Source organism: Vespula vulgaris, chromosome 8 (assembly GCF_905475345.1).
Source record: "Vespula vulgaris chromosome 8, iyVesVulg1.1, whole genome shotgun sequence".
Classification (NCBI taxonomy): Eukaryota; Metazoa; Arthropoda; class Insecta; order Hymenoptera; family Vespidae; genus Vespula; species Vespula vulgaris.
In genome coordinates this window covers 4251478-4267461 of record NC_066593.1, presented here as the reverse complement: position 1 = coordinate 4267461, position 15984 = coordinate 4251478, and the positions used below count along the sequence as shown (strand labels likewise).

The following is a 15984-nucleotide window of genomic DNA, read 5'->3' as shown; positions in this document are numbered from 1 at the left end:
ATTCTTGTAAGATAAGGTGTATTATTTACAATTTTAACATTTCACTAACTAGCTTTTACAATTTATCTCATTAACATGAGAAAACTTTTATTGACAATAATAGAAAACTGGGTAGAATTGTCGCTAAATTCCATAAGCAGTAACTATTCGATTTATGACGATCGTTAAGATTGCTATTATTTCCTAAGTACTTACGAAATATAAACGTTTAACATATTATGTTAAAATAAGAACCTACAAATACATAATGATCATTGCAAATATACATAATGCGTGAGTGAGATAACATTCTATTATCTTTACAATACTGTACAATAAATCTATGCTTTTATTTGCTTTATAATAGGAACAAATCTTCTTTTTTTTTTCTACATATATAAAAGCTTAACTTTCATTGAATAACTTTAACCTGTGCATTATAGATTTTATGCAATCTGTACATAGTACAGAATATTTAACACTAAGTATATTATATTAAATTACTCTTACATGCTTAATGTTCTTTTAATACTTCCCAAATCTACCTATCCCTGAGTGATGCATCATCGTTACTAGATAACATCATCATAGTCGTAGATAACAGAAGTATCATATTGAAGTAGATTCATAGTTAACTCCTGATAATAAACAATGTTGCTTGAGTCTCTTTAAGTTCGCTATTAGATATGCATTTTCTATAAATAAATCCTTTGCAAGCATATCAGCTCCGGCTAATCTTTTAGCCTATAGAAACGATATTACAAAAATAAAATCATCTTTATTCACAGTGTCCTATTTAAAAGTAACATATCAAAAGTAAAAAAAAAAAGAAAAGGCATACCTGTTCAGTATTTGCTTGAATTTGAATTTGTAATTTTTCTTGAGTATTATAAAGAAGACATCGTAATTCAGACACTTCTATTTGATGTTGAGACAAAGTTTCTATAATACAAATGAAATATATTTCAAAATAAATCCAATTGATTCGATGAATGTTACGTTGGTAAAAATTTAAATAATAACTTACGATGTAACACTTGTTCTATATGATGTTGCCGCTGTCTAAAATATTCTTCTAATTGACGTTTCTTACGTTCTTGTATCTGTAATTTCATATTCAGATTTTCCAGTATATTAATATCAATATTACATACTTGTTGCTGTGCAGTATCTTGCAAACATTGACAATGTAAGCTGTTTAAAGTTTGCGATTTTATTAATTCTTGTATTAATAAATTGTTTTCTTTTCTGGACATGCTATGCTTGAATTTACTTTTTTTATCTTCTTTTTCTATAAATGTACGTTCAGGAATATTATTCGATTTTTTTTCTCCCGATTCCGATTTTTCACATTTATATACATTATTTGTATCCGGTTTGATACATTGTAATTGATTTAAATGACAATTTTCTACGCAACTTTCTTCCTCTATAACTTGCGACATGAAATGATTAGAAGGCACTGAATTTTCAAATATATGATCCCCTTTAAAATTTTCTGCAACATTAGATGTATTCCCGTCATACTGAGGTGATCTCGGTTGCAATTGCATATACGATTCAACGTTAAACGAATCCATGGGAATGTGATTACAAAAAGTACAGGATCGTTGAAAAACGCTTTCATCTGAAAACTGGGTTGATATATCAATTTTTTCTGGTCTCTCCAAATCTTTTAATTTTTCAATTAAATTTTTGATTTCTTTATCTTTCTCCAAAATATCCTTCTCTGTTTGCATTTTCCATTGTTCAAATTCTCCTTCCAAATCTGAATACTGTATTACAAAGAACATCTCTTAGCTTTTTAAACAAAAAATAATTGTGTATTTATAAAAATAATGGTACAGATGAAACGTAAATTAAACTGTGTCATTAAAACATAAATAACCAAAAGCAAATTAAGTTACCTGCTTCTCCAAATTAAATGTTTCCTCTATGGGAGATAATCGACCGTCGTTTTTCACTTTATCTACTGGACTAATCATTTCTTCATATTCTGCCATTTTAGCAATAAGCTCTGAAAATTTTTCGTCACTTATTTTTTGTTCTTGTTCGAACAACTGCCTCTCTTCTTCTAATTTAGCAGCCCAATAATCTTCGCATTCTTCATATTCTGCTTTCAATAAATCAAGGCTTCCTTCTAATTCTAAACATCTTTCAGTCAATTGTTTTTTCTCAGTTTGCCAGCAATTTTCTTGTTCCTGACAAACTATATTAGTAAGAGAATTATCACTGTTAGACAAAATCGTATTATTCTTCTTATCGGATTCATTACAAGGCACACTATAATTGGACGTAATATCTTTTTCTTTTAAATTCTTCGTGTGATCCGTAGTAGAATATTCTTCTTTACGAGGTGGATAATCTCGAAGACTAGTTATTTTATTTTGTAGTAATTTAATATCTGTATTATTAAAATTGGTATCCATAGAATAAATCATTGTATCGTTACTATTATGCATTACTCGTTTCGCAGATGTTGTTTTATTACATTTAGAGACAACAAAATCTCTTAATGATTCGCTTGTTCTTTCTTCACATTCAGTCTCAAGCTCAGAAGCAAGACTTTTAGAAAAATCAATTTCTTCAGTCAATGAAAATGTATTGAACTTTGATTGCCCACAAATAATAGAAGATATTGCATCTTTATAATCACAGTTTTCACAAGAACAATCTCCACATTTTATTAGTAAATTGTTAAGATCTTTTATAATTTGCTCTTTATTATCTATTGCATCTATTTCAGCATTGTGCAATTCAACTTTTTCATTTATGCCATTGCTGCAGGATAGCTATAAAATATAAATACATTAGGTAAAACTACGTTGGAAAATATGAATTTTCACAATAATCTTATTTTTCTTGATACCTATAAGAAATATGAAATCATAACATAAAAATTTAATACATACAATTTCCTCTTTCTGCAAAGTCGTTTCTACATTGGTATTTGTTTCTGATGTAACAGCAACATCAACTGCGAAATTATTCAATAAAATGATATTGTCGTATAACAAACATCGTTTGAAAAAATAAATAAGATTATAAAAGTTACATGCAAATTTATTACCTTCACTTTTAATTGCTCGCAAATTTGTTTCACTTTCACGCGATCTTGAAATCTCTAATTTTATAGTAAGTTCATCGTTTTGATCGCGCAGGGAAACTATTTCTGACTGCAACTGTTTCATACGATCTATTAAATGCAGAACTTGTTCCTCTTTTTTTGCATCTATATCTTCAACCTGAAAGTGATAGAAAAACGAAAATAAAAAAGAAGAACTGTAATATTAAATTATAGTGTTTTTTCAAAAATACAATTTTTTTCAAGCACATTTATTTTTTTATGTAATACCTCGTCATGTTCTGCGGCAAGCATTTTAATTTGCATCAGAAGTTCATTGTTAGTTTCTTTAAGTTTATCAATTTGATTTCGAAGATTTTCATTTTCTGTTTCTAAAATTTGATTATCTTGTAAAGCAGTCAAAAGTTTATTCTTATTTTGATAGTTTTCTTGTTGCTGTGTTTGTAACTGTTGTTCTTTTACTTTCAAAGTAGTAGCATTATTTTCACGTTCTAAACTGAGTTGATTTGATAAATCTTTTATAATTTCAGAATGCTTATGCTCAATCTGTTTTAACAAATTTTGTTTAATTTCCTCTTGCCGAAAATGATGTTCATCAATTTCTTGTGCAAGTGAATTCACTCTCTCATTAGCTTCTATTATATCAACTCGTAATTTATCTCTTTCGCCTGTTATATTTTCTATCAAAATGCTGCAAAATACGAACAATATTATTGAATAAATATATCGTAGATCACTTTTTATAATTTCATAAAAATCTGCATGGAATTACGATAAAAAACTGTTGCTTATAACATACTTTAAGTTGCGTAATTCCTCTTTATAAAGAAGAAAAACACCTTTCAACAAACTAATATGAGGCTGAATATCTGTATTAATTATAGAATCATTGAGACTCTTCAATTCATCGCATAAGGTAGTAACTAAATCACTTAGATTAATACTTGATGAGTTATATCCTAAATCGGATAAAAGAGAAGCTGCATCAGAAATACCAGCCATTTTCCACATATCGGTAACAATATTATGCTGGATAAAACTGTAATTATTAATATCAATGATTCATAAAAATTATAATTCGAGTAATAAAAAAAATCAATACATTGGGCAATCAGTAAAATCGATATACTAATACGATACCCTGAATCACGATGTTGAAGTGTATCATAATCAGATTTTTCTTCGTTCGAATTTGTTAAACATTTTGGAGATATACCTTTGCAAGGCAGAATTAATTCTTCTTGTAAAATTGTTTGATTTTTAAATATATCTAGAAACTCATCTAAACTAATGAGACCATCGCTATTTTGATCAAGTTTTTCAAATATGCGTTGAGCTATCTATGAAAAAAATATGCTTATGTTTGACTGCATTCGTATATTATTATTACAAATTGTAAAAAGTGGAAATAAATACTTGTTTTGGAAGTGCAGAAGTTTCTCTATGATTAGACATGTAATATTTTTCTGCAGTATCTGAATTTTCTTTGAAATATACATTCATTTTTTGCCATAAATCTTTTAATCGATTTTTATCTAATATTAGACCTACAAAATGTATTTAACGTGTAAGAAATATAAAAGAAATATGGAAAAGTCAAATATAACAAAGCTTTATACAAATATAATATTTGTTATCATGAAATAAGATATATAGTAAATATAAAGATCACCTGTTTTTGTATTGCTATCATTCATATGAGATTTTTGAATTTCTGAATTTGAAAAGTCAGAAATTTTATCATTATCATTATTTATATTTACTTCTTGCTGTAACTGTATTGTACACTCCGTGTCACCTTGAGTCAAGAGCTCTTGTGTTTTGCCCAACAGAAGTAATAATCCACCTCGAAATTCTTGAAATGAAATTGATCGTTTTCCTGGAATACATTTTTTAATACATTCCTTTAATTCATCTCCACGATTATCAAGTTGTAATTTATCGCATAAAGAGGATAGATCCTCTTCTTTCAGTTCTGTTTGTCCTTTCATCAAACAACTTTCAAATACAGCAAGAAGCTGTTGTTCATAAGGACCATTGTTATGTTCACCCATGGCATCCTTTCATTGTTCTTTAATAAATCTTGTAAATACTTAACAGTATATCTATATTAAAAATGAATTTATTATTGATTATTCAAATAATTAAGTGTAATAAAAATTAAGGTTAAGTGCTTTAATCTCTATAAAATAAAATATACTCTATAGTATCTCAATCAAATAAAATATGCGGTATACATAAGCAATGCAACTATACTTTATTATAATCTCTATTACAATTAATACAATAATCAGATTAGAAATTATTTTATCACACTCACCTCGTTTTTATCACATGCACTGTGATTCCATGACTTTTCCGAGATAAATCTCTTAATATGAATTTATGATCAAATAGAGTACAATGTATAATAAATTCTAATCACAGTATATAACTTATTACGAGTAATGTTAGCATAAAGAAGTCTATTCCCTCACACTTATTAACCTTTAGGTTATTCCTAAGTATGTTCAATATATTTGTGTCGTAAATGGTCATAACCTACTATTGTGACATACAATTGACATTGATATACTTAATGTACACACACATGCAGATAAATATACTATCATATTAGCGTACTTAGAATGATCCGTAAATTCTAATTAATCCATTAAACTCTAACCATTGTAATCAAATTTATTATTATTTAAATAAGATGAAAAAATATTTACATTTATAAATTTTATATAACCAAAAGAAAAAAGATTTAAATTGCAACACGTCGCAATAGGTTGAAAATTCGTATCGAGCAATATGACAATATGACCATAAACCAACTGCCAGATTTGTACATTCGTTTGAAATTAAGTCTGACGCATAAAGTATGTATGTGCATACATACGAATGACACATTGCAATTTTAATCTACATAACCACATCATATAATAGAAAGAATATTCATTTAGATTTTATTTAATTTCATGAAGTTGTCAAGAATTAAGTTAATTTCATTTTATTATACGTACCAATAGGTAAACTTTTTTTTTTCTTCTTCTTCAAAAAAAAAAAGGACAGCGTTTAAATAGCTAATTTTGAATACTCGAACTACACTAAAAGAAATGAAATGAAATCTTGTCTACTAAATATAAGATTAATTTTTAAATTATTTAGGTATATAAATTGAACGATAGTATAATCATTTTTCAAAATGCAATTTTCTGTTTAACAATTAAAAAACGAAAACATTAAGCCTAATAAACTATACCTATGCACATAACATACTTGGATGGTGATTGGCTACTTCCAAACTAATATGCCGTATCTCGTATCTCTGATTGGATACTTGCAGATACTTACATATAGCTGTATTTACAACATCGCCTTAAAAATTTGGCGGCAATGAGAATTCTAGGGCAACAGTCACAAAGACAGAAGTAGATATTTGTAATTACTTATTTAGGTGTTTCGATAGAAGATTTTATGTGATAAATGTACTTCTGTTGCATATTTAAGATATGGGTATTACAGGATTATTACCATTTTTAGAGAAATCCTCAAGAAAAGCAAATATTAATGAGTTTGCTGGTGAATCTGTTGCCATTGATACTTACTGTTGGTTACACAAAGGTATATTTTCTTGTGCTGAAAAACTATCGTTAGGAGAACCAACAGATGCGTAAGTAATTACTTTATAATATGTCTCATTGTCATTTTCAAATTTTTCTTAAACTTGAAAAAATTAATATTTTTGTCAATCATTCATTTTATCTTAAAGTATGATTAACTTTTAACTTTTAACTTTTAACTTTTAGATACATAGTATATTGTATGAAATTTATAAAAATGCTTTTAAAATACGATATAAAACCTATTCTTGTATTTGACGGACGACATTTGCCAGCTAAGGCAGAAACTGAAAGCAAAAGACACGAGTATGTAAAGTTTTTTGTCGAAATAGTGTTTAAATATTATTTTATATAATATTATTTTAATATAAATATATTATACATTTTTAGAAAGAGAGTAATAAAACGTCGTCAAGCAGCAGAATTAATACGTAGTGGACAAACTGCAGAAGGCAGGAATTTATTAAGACAATCAATAGATGTAACACATGAAATAGCTCTAGGACTAATTAAAACATGTCAAAGTTTAAATATAGATTGTATTGTAGCTCCATATGAAGCTGATGCCCAGTTAGCATATCTTAATACTAATGGTATAGCAGATATTGTTATCACTGAAGATAGTGATTTAACATTGTTTGGATGTAAAAAAGTTAGTGACTTATACCACTTTCTATATAAAGAGATAATGATGATAAATATAAGAGAATGATTAATGATATATTCTAATCATAGGTGTTCTTTAAAATGGATGTGAATGGTAATGGTCTGCTTGTTGAACAAGACAAATTGCATCTTGCTATGGAAGTAAAGTCTACAGACTTTGACATAGATAAATTTCGATATATGTGCATTTTATCAGGATGTGATTATTTACCCTCACTTCGTGGTATAGGATTAGTTAAAGCAAAAAAATTTATTCGAAGTATGAATTCAGATAGTGATATATATAAGGTCAGTTTCTATGATATTATAATATAACATAATGCATATAAAAAGAAGAGAAGTTAATATTACTATTTTTACAGGCTCTTACTAATTTAGGAACTTGCCTTAATATGAAGTCTTTAATAGTATCAAAGGAATATAGAGACAACTTTATGAAAGCATTTGTAACATTCAAACATCAATTGGTTTTTTGTCCCTTACAAAGAAAACAAGTACGTTTAAATTCTCCTTCAGCTGAGGTTTCTGAAGATCAGTTACACTATGCTGGAGAAGAGATAGACCCTGATAAAGCATTACAACTTGCTTATGGTAATTGTGATCCATTCACGTTTAAAAAGCTTCACGACTTTGATCCTGACAGAAAAAAGGTGCAATACATATTTAAATATTTATTTTTTATAATATTACACTGTATTTATTTTTTTGATAATTTTTCAAAGAATTTAAATAAGGAGGATCCAGAAATGCGAAGTATGATTACAAAACATATAAGTATTTGGTCGCATAATTATAAACCAAAACAAAGTTCAGGAAACATATATAAAAAAGAAACTACAAATTATGAGCATCATTTATCCGTAAAAGAATCTTGTACTTCAGAACAAAAATCTACTAATTTAAGGAAGAGAGAATATCCTGGTAATATTTATATCATATCTAATTTATATGAATTATTGTTTCAAATTAATATAAATATATATTTTATTTCAGATGCAAATATTCCAAATTATCAGGAATTAAACGAAAAAGATATTTTAGACGCATATAAATCTGAAGAAAATATTGAATCTAAAAATGCAGTGTATTTTGCAAAAGACAATGTATCTGATGTGAATGAACAAAAATCTCCAGTATTAACTAGAAGAACGAATCCATTTGTTAAAGAAGTATCTAGTAATGAAATATCTCCTAGTCTGTTATTTAAACGGAAAAGTAAGATAAGACCTGGGCGTATAATACACTTTAAAAAAACAATTATTGATGAGAATGTAATTACAGAAAGTAAATTTTTTACAAGTACAAATGAACATGTAGATCAAAGTAATACGAGAAATAATGATAATGATATTAATTTTGAACCTGACGAACTATGTGTAGGTCATACTCCCAAAAAAATGAAAATAGAAGTAAATGACACAAAATGTGATTTAAAATATCAAACAGAATTTAATAATCCAGATAATGCATATTCCATAGATACAGATCAATCAGATCAGAATACATTAGTAAATGAAAATGAGAGTATGATTGCTAACAGAAGCATGACTGCTGAAGAAATACTTACAACGCAAGATACGTGTTCTTCAAATCATACATACGAATCAAGAAGTTCATTTATTTCAACGAACGAAGTGGAACATTCTAATTTAAGTGTAAATGAGGATATGGATAACTATAATTGTAATATGTTACAATCAAACAGTCCTTCTTCAGAATCTGATTATTCAGTTAGCCAAAATAGTGTGGAAGATAATACAAAAACTTTATTAAAATTTTCAAATATTAAATTAAATACATCAAAAGACATTAACTCTAGTAAAACGATCAAAAGGCAATTAACAAACTTCCAAATGGTTTGTATTTTTATCTACAATAAGAATATCATTAAGATATTTATAGTATTCGTATTATGAAAAGTTTAACTATATTTATATACAAAAAATACGTGTGCAAATTTCTTTAATTTTTAATATTTTTTAGAAAACCGACAAAAAAAGTAAAATCAAACGAGACCGTCGAAGTAAACAGTTATTTTCTGAGCATGGACAATTAAGTTTATTAAATATGTTTGGATTTGAAAAGAGTAAGTTTTTTCATTATAATTATTTACATATTATACATTTATAAAAAGTTCTATATTATATTTTACAGAACAAAGTTGAGGCACTAAAGTGAGAATGAAATAAACTATATCTGCACTGTATGTATATATTGAATGAGTGTTTATAAAAATATTGTTATGTATCTCTGAAAAAAAAATTGCATTACTGTTATAGGCATTATTTAAATTCTATATTAATAGCAATGATATAAATACATCTATTTTTTATATTTTACAAGAAGTAATTTATTTTATATTTATTCCTCCCAAGGTCTTGGTATTCTTACATTTTTCCAGTTATTGATATCCAGCTAAAATTATAATAAGGATATGACATTTATTTATAGACACATCTACTGAAAATAAAATTGACTGCTTTTTTTAAAAGATAGAAATGTAAAAAAACTTATCACAATATATAAGAAACATGAAACGTTTCATTACTAAATTAAAACTATTTTTACAAGACCTATCTTATTATTATATTCTAAAGTACTTATATTACATATATTGGAATACTTATTTATAGCTTGTAGCATACCTGTTTAATTGTTTCAAATTCAGATTCTAAAGTAACTTCTCCTGGTTTTTTTACTTCAACACCTACTTCTTTTGCTTCATTGTAATAAGCATTTCGCTGTCTGTATATATATCTAAAAAAAAAAATTTCATACTAGCAAAAGAAGAAAACATAGAGACCAATTATAACAAATTACTTGTAATAAATTATGTAATTATAAGCGTCATATTAAGTCGTATTATTTTATAATTCCATAATTTTTATTTTACAAAATAAGAATATATATATACCAATTCTTATATACCTTATTTGTGTAAACTCTTTAAGTCCGAACGATCCACCGACGACTAAAATTAAGAATGGAAGACCATAGCGAAACGCTTTACTTCGAAATAATGACATCACGTTAACCAATAAACTTATTCCTTAATAAACATAATAACAAATATCAATTGTAGCAATAAAGTAATATTATATAAAATATACTTTAAGCTTTATCTACTTTTATTACACGAATTTTAATCTTATGTAGCGATTAAAACTAACCTCTCCGGCTTCTACGTTAATAAATCTACCAATCAGAGTCGACTATCCTCCTCAACGCAAGATCGTAACAATGCGAGATGCAAGTCGTAGCGGTGAAAAAAATAAAATTATTACTATTTACTATTTATTTCTTACGTCGATGCATGTGTCGTCTACGAACTCGATCCTATAGCTATAAAATCAGGTAGAGCAGCGACACATCAGTATTATTTCTTTTTGTACATAAGAAAAGGAGTTGAATATAATCAAAAACATAGTCTAGGTTATATCAGCCAGTATCTTCTTCTAACATTGATAAGAATGTTATTTTGTTCTCATCTAAATACACTTGAATTGATACAATTCTTAACTTTATTTTGGCTTCGTTTGGACTCCTCAAATAATTTCACATTATGAGTCAAATAACACGATAGTATATCGACAAACATCGTATACGAAAAATAGTGTACATATTGCATTTACGATTGTCAAGTTACTGTCCTAGGGATTTTCCATTACGATCGCCATCACAATTCGCCATTATGCAACTGTTTCATGAATACCGTCCCAGATTACTGTCTCAACTAAAAATTATTGGTTGGTATCTCATAGAAATGAATCCTAATAATTGGCTATTCTCAGAAAAGATAAAAAATAACAAAAATATAAATTAATTTTTACAATCATAGATTATAGTATCGATAATTTATGACGAATCGAAATTTTCAATAGCATTCTAACGTGGGTTAAATTAACAGTTTATTTTAACTTAACACTGTTCATAATTTAAATAAACACTGTTCATTGGCGACAGCTTGATCGCCGATCAATGTTTTTGATTCGTAATCAAGAGAGAATTATATGTATGCTTGATCAAAAGAGTGTAAAAATAGTGTCAATTTTTAATGGAGAGATACACATGTCAGGTTAGAGTGAGTTTGAATGTGTACAATATACGTGTACGTATACGACTGTAAAAGAAAATAATCATTAAACTATTTTATAACAAATGTGTTTAATACCATAAATATTACAAATGATAATTAATCAAATTCCGTGTTTTGTTCACACTTGAACGAGAACGAAACTCTGGTCTTCTGTTTTGGATATGGTCAATCAAATGGATAACACAAAATCTTCAAGATACGGATTAATATCTTGGAAATTGAATAAGAAGCCTTTGGGTTTCTTATGGAAACGTCATTATCGTGAAAATGTCATAAAAGCAGATGAAAACAAATGGAAGGGAGAAGATCCTAACACTATCAACATTGCACCGTGCAAACCACAAAATAATAGCACCAACAAAATATCACACGGTTTTTTTGGAAATATTAAGAAACATTTTGCAATCTGCAAAGCTAAGCAAAAAGTAAGTATATATATATATACATATATATATATATATATACACATTATATATATATATATATATATATATATATTCAAAAACATTCAATCTTATAATATAATTTTTTCAGGTAAGCAAAGCTATCACAGCCGATCATCTTTATGAGACCCAACAAATAATGTTCAAGGTTGAAAACCAGAAGCCAGCAAAATCTTCTTTTTACATTGACACACCGCTGATCGAACATTGTCTTCCTTCTATAATTACAGATAATTCACAAGCTAATGTCATACAAAGTACTATAAATGAAAACAAAGTTAATTGCGATACTCAATTTTCTTCACCTTTAGATTGTGAAACAAATATTTATTCAAAAGAAGAAACAAAAGATCTAGAAGTACTTGACGGAGAATATGATACAAGAGATAAAATGCATATCGATCCATTACTAGAATCTCCAGCATTGCGTACTACAGATGAAAAACAAACAGTACAATATACAAGTAATACGGATGCAGAAAATGATATGACAATAAACGATGAAAGTAAGTTGAAGGCATGTCTCACGGAAGAATTGTTGAAATTGAGCAAATATGGTTGGTATTGGGGTCCCATATCTGGAAACGAAGCTGACCTTAAACTTATGTCAGAACCAGATGGTGCATTTTTAGTTAGAGATTCATCCGATGATAGGTACACTATCATTTTATATATTTTTTTATTTTATGTATCTTACATGTAAGAAACATACTTAATCTGATATTTGTTAACAGGTATTTATTAACATTAAGTTTTAAATCATCGGGAAAATTACTTCATGCACGAATAGAGCACAGCAGAGGTATTTTTTCATTATGCAACCGTGGAGAGAGTAAATCCTTTACTTCCATAGCTGCTTTAATTGATTATTCTATGAACTTCAGTGAAACTGCAGTTATTTGTTATTCAAGACCTAAATATCCTGGTTGTCCATCGTTTCCTGTAAGACTAACAAAGCCAGTTAGTAGGTTCACTCAAGTAAAAAGTTTACAGTATCTTTGTCGTTTCGTTATACGACAAAATACAAGATTGGACAATATTCACAAATTGCCCTTGCCAAAAAGCATGAAAGGATATATAGAAGAGGCGCATTATTAAGACACGAAACGATGCAATTAATTTAATACATGTTAAAAACTTTACTAATACGACAATTAAAATGTCAATGTGATAATTTTAGAGTATTGCTGAAAAGAATTAAATTTATATTTAGAGATAAATTTTTTATGTGCTTTTGCACATTTACATGACAAAAGTATTGGCAATATAAAAAAACTGAACGCACAATCGAAATAATTGCATTTGTTAAATAAATAATGTGTGCATATATACATATATATATGTGTACATAAAATTTGATAGAAAAATATATTTTATGATATCTATACGATGTAGTACAAAAGGTGCATTCTATGAATTTGAAACAAACAGGAGGAACGCATGTATATATTACACTAACAATGTCAAACGTTTATCTATTATCGATACAATCATTTATACGCACAAATTAAACTTTATTTCTTAGATTAGATTAAATAATAAAATGTGGAGTTCTTAATATCTGCATCTTGATAAAAACTTATTTTGATTTGGATCTTATAATTACAGTGCAAAAATGAACTTGAACAGATTAGCAAACATATATATATAAATTTAATGCAGACTGCTTTTTAAGATATTACATTTATTAATTTTAATCGAAAAATTTATGAAAATTAATTAGAAAGGGAAACGACGTATGTTGATAATGAAATACCTTGAACGACACGAATTATACGAAAAGTTATGAATTGCATCGCCGACTCCTCATGTTTGTTACTCGTATTATTTACAATTACCTTGTATAATCTTTATAAATATCACATAAAAACAAGCGATTCATGTTACAACATCGCTTTTACGTGATGAACGAGTACAGGTAATCTCGACTTAACAAATTCTTCGTCCTTTTACAAATTCTCATCTTTAAGAATAGTTTTTTAATTGACAAAAATAAATTATCAGCAAAAAAAGGAGAGAGATTTATCACAAGTTAAACCAATATGTGAGAAATATAAAATCGAAACAGAAATTACTTTATAAAGGCGACAACTACTCGTAAAGAAGAAAATTCTGTGACCATTTATCTTTATACATATAGCTGTTTTTAATAAACGATATTAAAATCCATTAGTCCGAACATAATAACCTTATCATTCTCCAAATAATCCCAAAACTGAGATATTAACGAGCGAATTATAAATGCTGATAATTTATATTAAAAGACGACGATAAATACGAGATGAACAAAATTCGTGAAATTATCGATTCAAAAATCAGTGAACGAATTGGGAGCTTTAAAAAAAGGAAAAAGAAGCAACAAGATCGAAGCGTCATAGAATTTTGACGAAGCCGGCCGTTGAAGGTGGATTGGTCGATCGTGGCGCATATGCCGTCTCACCGTCGTTTACTCCCTACAAATCGAGAAACGTTACGAGCAAGTGCGAACAACAGCAGCAGCAGCAGCAACAGTAGTAGCAGCAGTAGTAGCAGTAGCAGTAGCGGTATAACAACGGTAATAGCAGCTGTGACGGCGACGGCAGTGGTGGCGGTGACAGTGTGATGATGGCGACGGCGTCAGGGGCAGTAGTGTCAAATTTATCGTTAGATGCCGCATCGTGAAACATCGTAAAGTTTCGTCCGTACGTCGGTGATTAACGTCAAACGTCGGCGTGGTCTGCACAGGTATGAGCACGTAACCGAGAGAGCGCGTCATATCGACATGAAGAGAAATAAGAGTCGAGCGCGAGTTTTATTTTCTCGAATGTACGATCTGAAAGAAGAACTAAGAAAAACACGTGAGGGCATGGAAATAAGAAGTATTCGAAAATGCGAAAGAGTCGGCGATCTTAGCCGATGAGGAAACGAAAAAGGAGAAGGAAAAGGCGGAGGAAGGTTTCACCGCGCCAACAAGTGATACACGTAACACCGTTACGTGTTCAGTAAGGAAACGTAAGATAGTCACCTTTTAGAGAAGAAGGAGAAGGTGGGGAGAGACAGAGAGAGAGGGAGGGGGAGGGGGAGAGAGAGAGAGTGAGTGAGTGAGTGAGTGAGTGAGAGAGTGAGAGAAAAGGAGAGAAAGAGGGTACAGATAGATAGAGCGAAAGAGAGAATAAGCGAGTGAACGGAGAAGAGGAAGAGCAAAGAGCGTTACGAGCGTACGACGAGAGTTTCTTGAGAAGAATCGTCGAAAATAGGAGAGAAGAAAGAGTAGCGCCACGGTGCGTCGATGGGACGCGCCGTGCACGGCGTCGCGAGACGGGCGAGGTACGACAGGAACTGCGGCGACAAAAATATTTGTCGGGAAATACGGAGAAGGAAGAACGTGGAGTACGGCTCGAGAGGGCGGACGAGACCCGGTACGCCGCTACTCGACGTACTTCGTTTACCGGCAAAAGTTTCCTCCTTACTTTTCGATATTGTCATTTACGGTGTTTCGAAGTTTGGAAGTGACGACGCGTGTCGACCAGGTGGTTACGATAGCGACGACGATAGTGGCGGCGGTAGTTGTGGTGGTAGAGGTGGCGAGGTTGGTGCTGGTGGTGGCAGTGCTGATAGAAGTAGTAGTGGTGGCCCCAGAGAAGGTAGTGGTAGTGACGGTGGCGACGGTGACAGTGACGGTGACGGTCGTGTCGACGGTCGTGCCGGCATACGCGTTGATCGCCCACGAAAAACTTTGAGGACCGTTAACGGGAATAAAAAGAAGCAAGAACGAGAAGGAAGAGGAGGAAAGGAAAACTGCTGGAGTAGAAAAATCGAGAACGTGCGGGAGAAGGGAGCGTAAAACGACGACGACGGTAGACGCGAGCATCGCCGGCGCGACCGTCACCGTCGCCGACCGTCGCCGTCGTCCTCGAAAATCAAAGAAAGAGACGAAGATAAGAGACAGAGGAAGGGAAAGAACAGCAAGATCCTCCGTTAAAGGATCTTGAATGCGGTGGTGCGCGGTGACTCCCAAGGGCCGCAAGACTTGCTACGACGACGACGACGATCTAGAGGAAAACGACGATGAAAGAAAGGGCGACGGTGACGAAGAAGAGGAGAGAGATAACAGAGACGGCAGAAAAG

General features: G+C 30.2%; 4 protein-coding genes across 7 annotated transcripts; 2 read left to right on the top strand and 2 right to left on the bottom strand.

Moving 5' to 3' along the window:
* Positions 1 to 53: 53 nt before the first annotated feature.
* Positions 54 to 6005, bottom strand: LOC127065580 (blastoderm-specific protein 25D). Of its 2 annotated transcripts, XM_050998101.1 has the most exons (13): positions 5687 to 6005; positions 5385 to 5608; positions 4737 to 5169; positions 4481 to 4611; positions 4205 to 4404; positions 3864 to 4103; positions 3335 to 3755; positions 3050 to 3224; positions 2892 to 2956; positions 1887 to 2771; positions 1007 to 1754; positions 821 to 921; positions 54 to 723 (listed from the first exon to the last, which is right to left on the bottom strand). In XM_050998101.1, the coding sequence occupies exons 3-13, from the start codon at positions 5116 to 5118 to the stop codon at positions 589 to 591; spliced, it is 3483 nt and encodes a 1160-aa protein (XP_050854058.1). In that variant the 5' UTR covers positions 5119 to 5169; positions 5385 to 5608; positions 5687 to 6005; the 3' UTR covers positions 54 to 588. The 2 variants fall into 2 exon arrangements, with proteins under 2 accessions (XP_050854058.1, XP_050854057.1); XM_050998100.1 differs by having other exon boundaries at positions 5385 to 6005.
* A 427-nt stretch (positions 6006 to 6432) lies between these two features.
* Positions 6433 to 9641, top strand: LOC127065581 (exonuclease 1). 3 transcript variants are annotated; one of them, XM_050998103.1, is made up of 9 exons: positions 6433 to 6722; positions 6859 to 6978; positions 7063 to 7324; positions 7408 to 7626; positions 7701 to 7988; positions 8061 to 8259; positions 8332 to 9194; positions 9322 to 9424; positions 9493 to 9641. In XM_050998103.1, exons 1-9 carry the CDS (start codon positions 6562 to 6564, stop codon positions 9501 to 9503), a joined length of 2226 nt encoding a protein of 741 aa, XP_050854060.1. In that variant the 5' UTR covers positions 6433 to 6561; the 3' UTR covers positions 9504 to 9641. The 3 variants fall into 3 exon arrangements, with proteins under 3 accessions (XP_050854060.1, XP_050854059.1, XP_050854061.1); XM_050998104.1 differs by lacking the exon at positions 9493 to 9641 and having other exon boundaries at positions 6436 to 6480; positions 6593 to 6722; positions 9322 to 9468; XM_050998102.1 differs by lacking the exon at positions 9493 to 9641 and having other exon boundaries at positions 9322 to 9468.
* LOC127065594 (cytochrome c oxidase assembly protein COX16 homolog, mitochondrial) lies at positions 9610 to 10991 on the bottom strand. The gene is made up of 4 exons (XM_050998141.1): positions 10509 to 10991; positions 10267 to 10387; positions 9984 to 10095; positions 9610 to 9753 (listed from the first exon to the last, which is right to left on the bottom strand). The coding sequence occupies exons 2-4, from the start codon at positions 10362 to 10364 to the stop codon at positions 9700 to 9702; spliced, it is 264 nt and encodes an 87-aa protein (XP_050854098.1). The 5' UTR covers positions 10365 to 10387; positions 10509 to 10991; the 3' UTR covers positions 9610 to 9699.
* A 116-nt stretch (positions 10992 to 11107) lies between these two features.
* Positions 11108 to 14046, top strand: LOC127065587 (uncharacterized). Its single transcript, XM_050998130.1, has 3 exons — positions 11108 to 11859; positions 11969 to 12531; positions 12612 to 14046. The coding sequence occupies exons 1-3, from the start codon at positions 11596 to 11598 to the stop codon at positions 12973 to 12975; spliced, it is 1191 nt and encodes a 396-aa protein (XP_050854087.1). The 5' UTR covers positions 11108 to 11595; the 3' UTR covers positions 12976 to 14046.
* The last annotated feature ends 1938 nt before the right edge of the window (positions 14047 to 15984 follow it).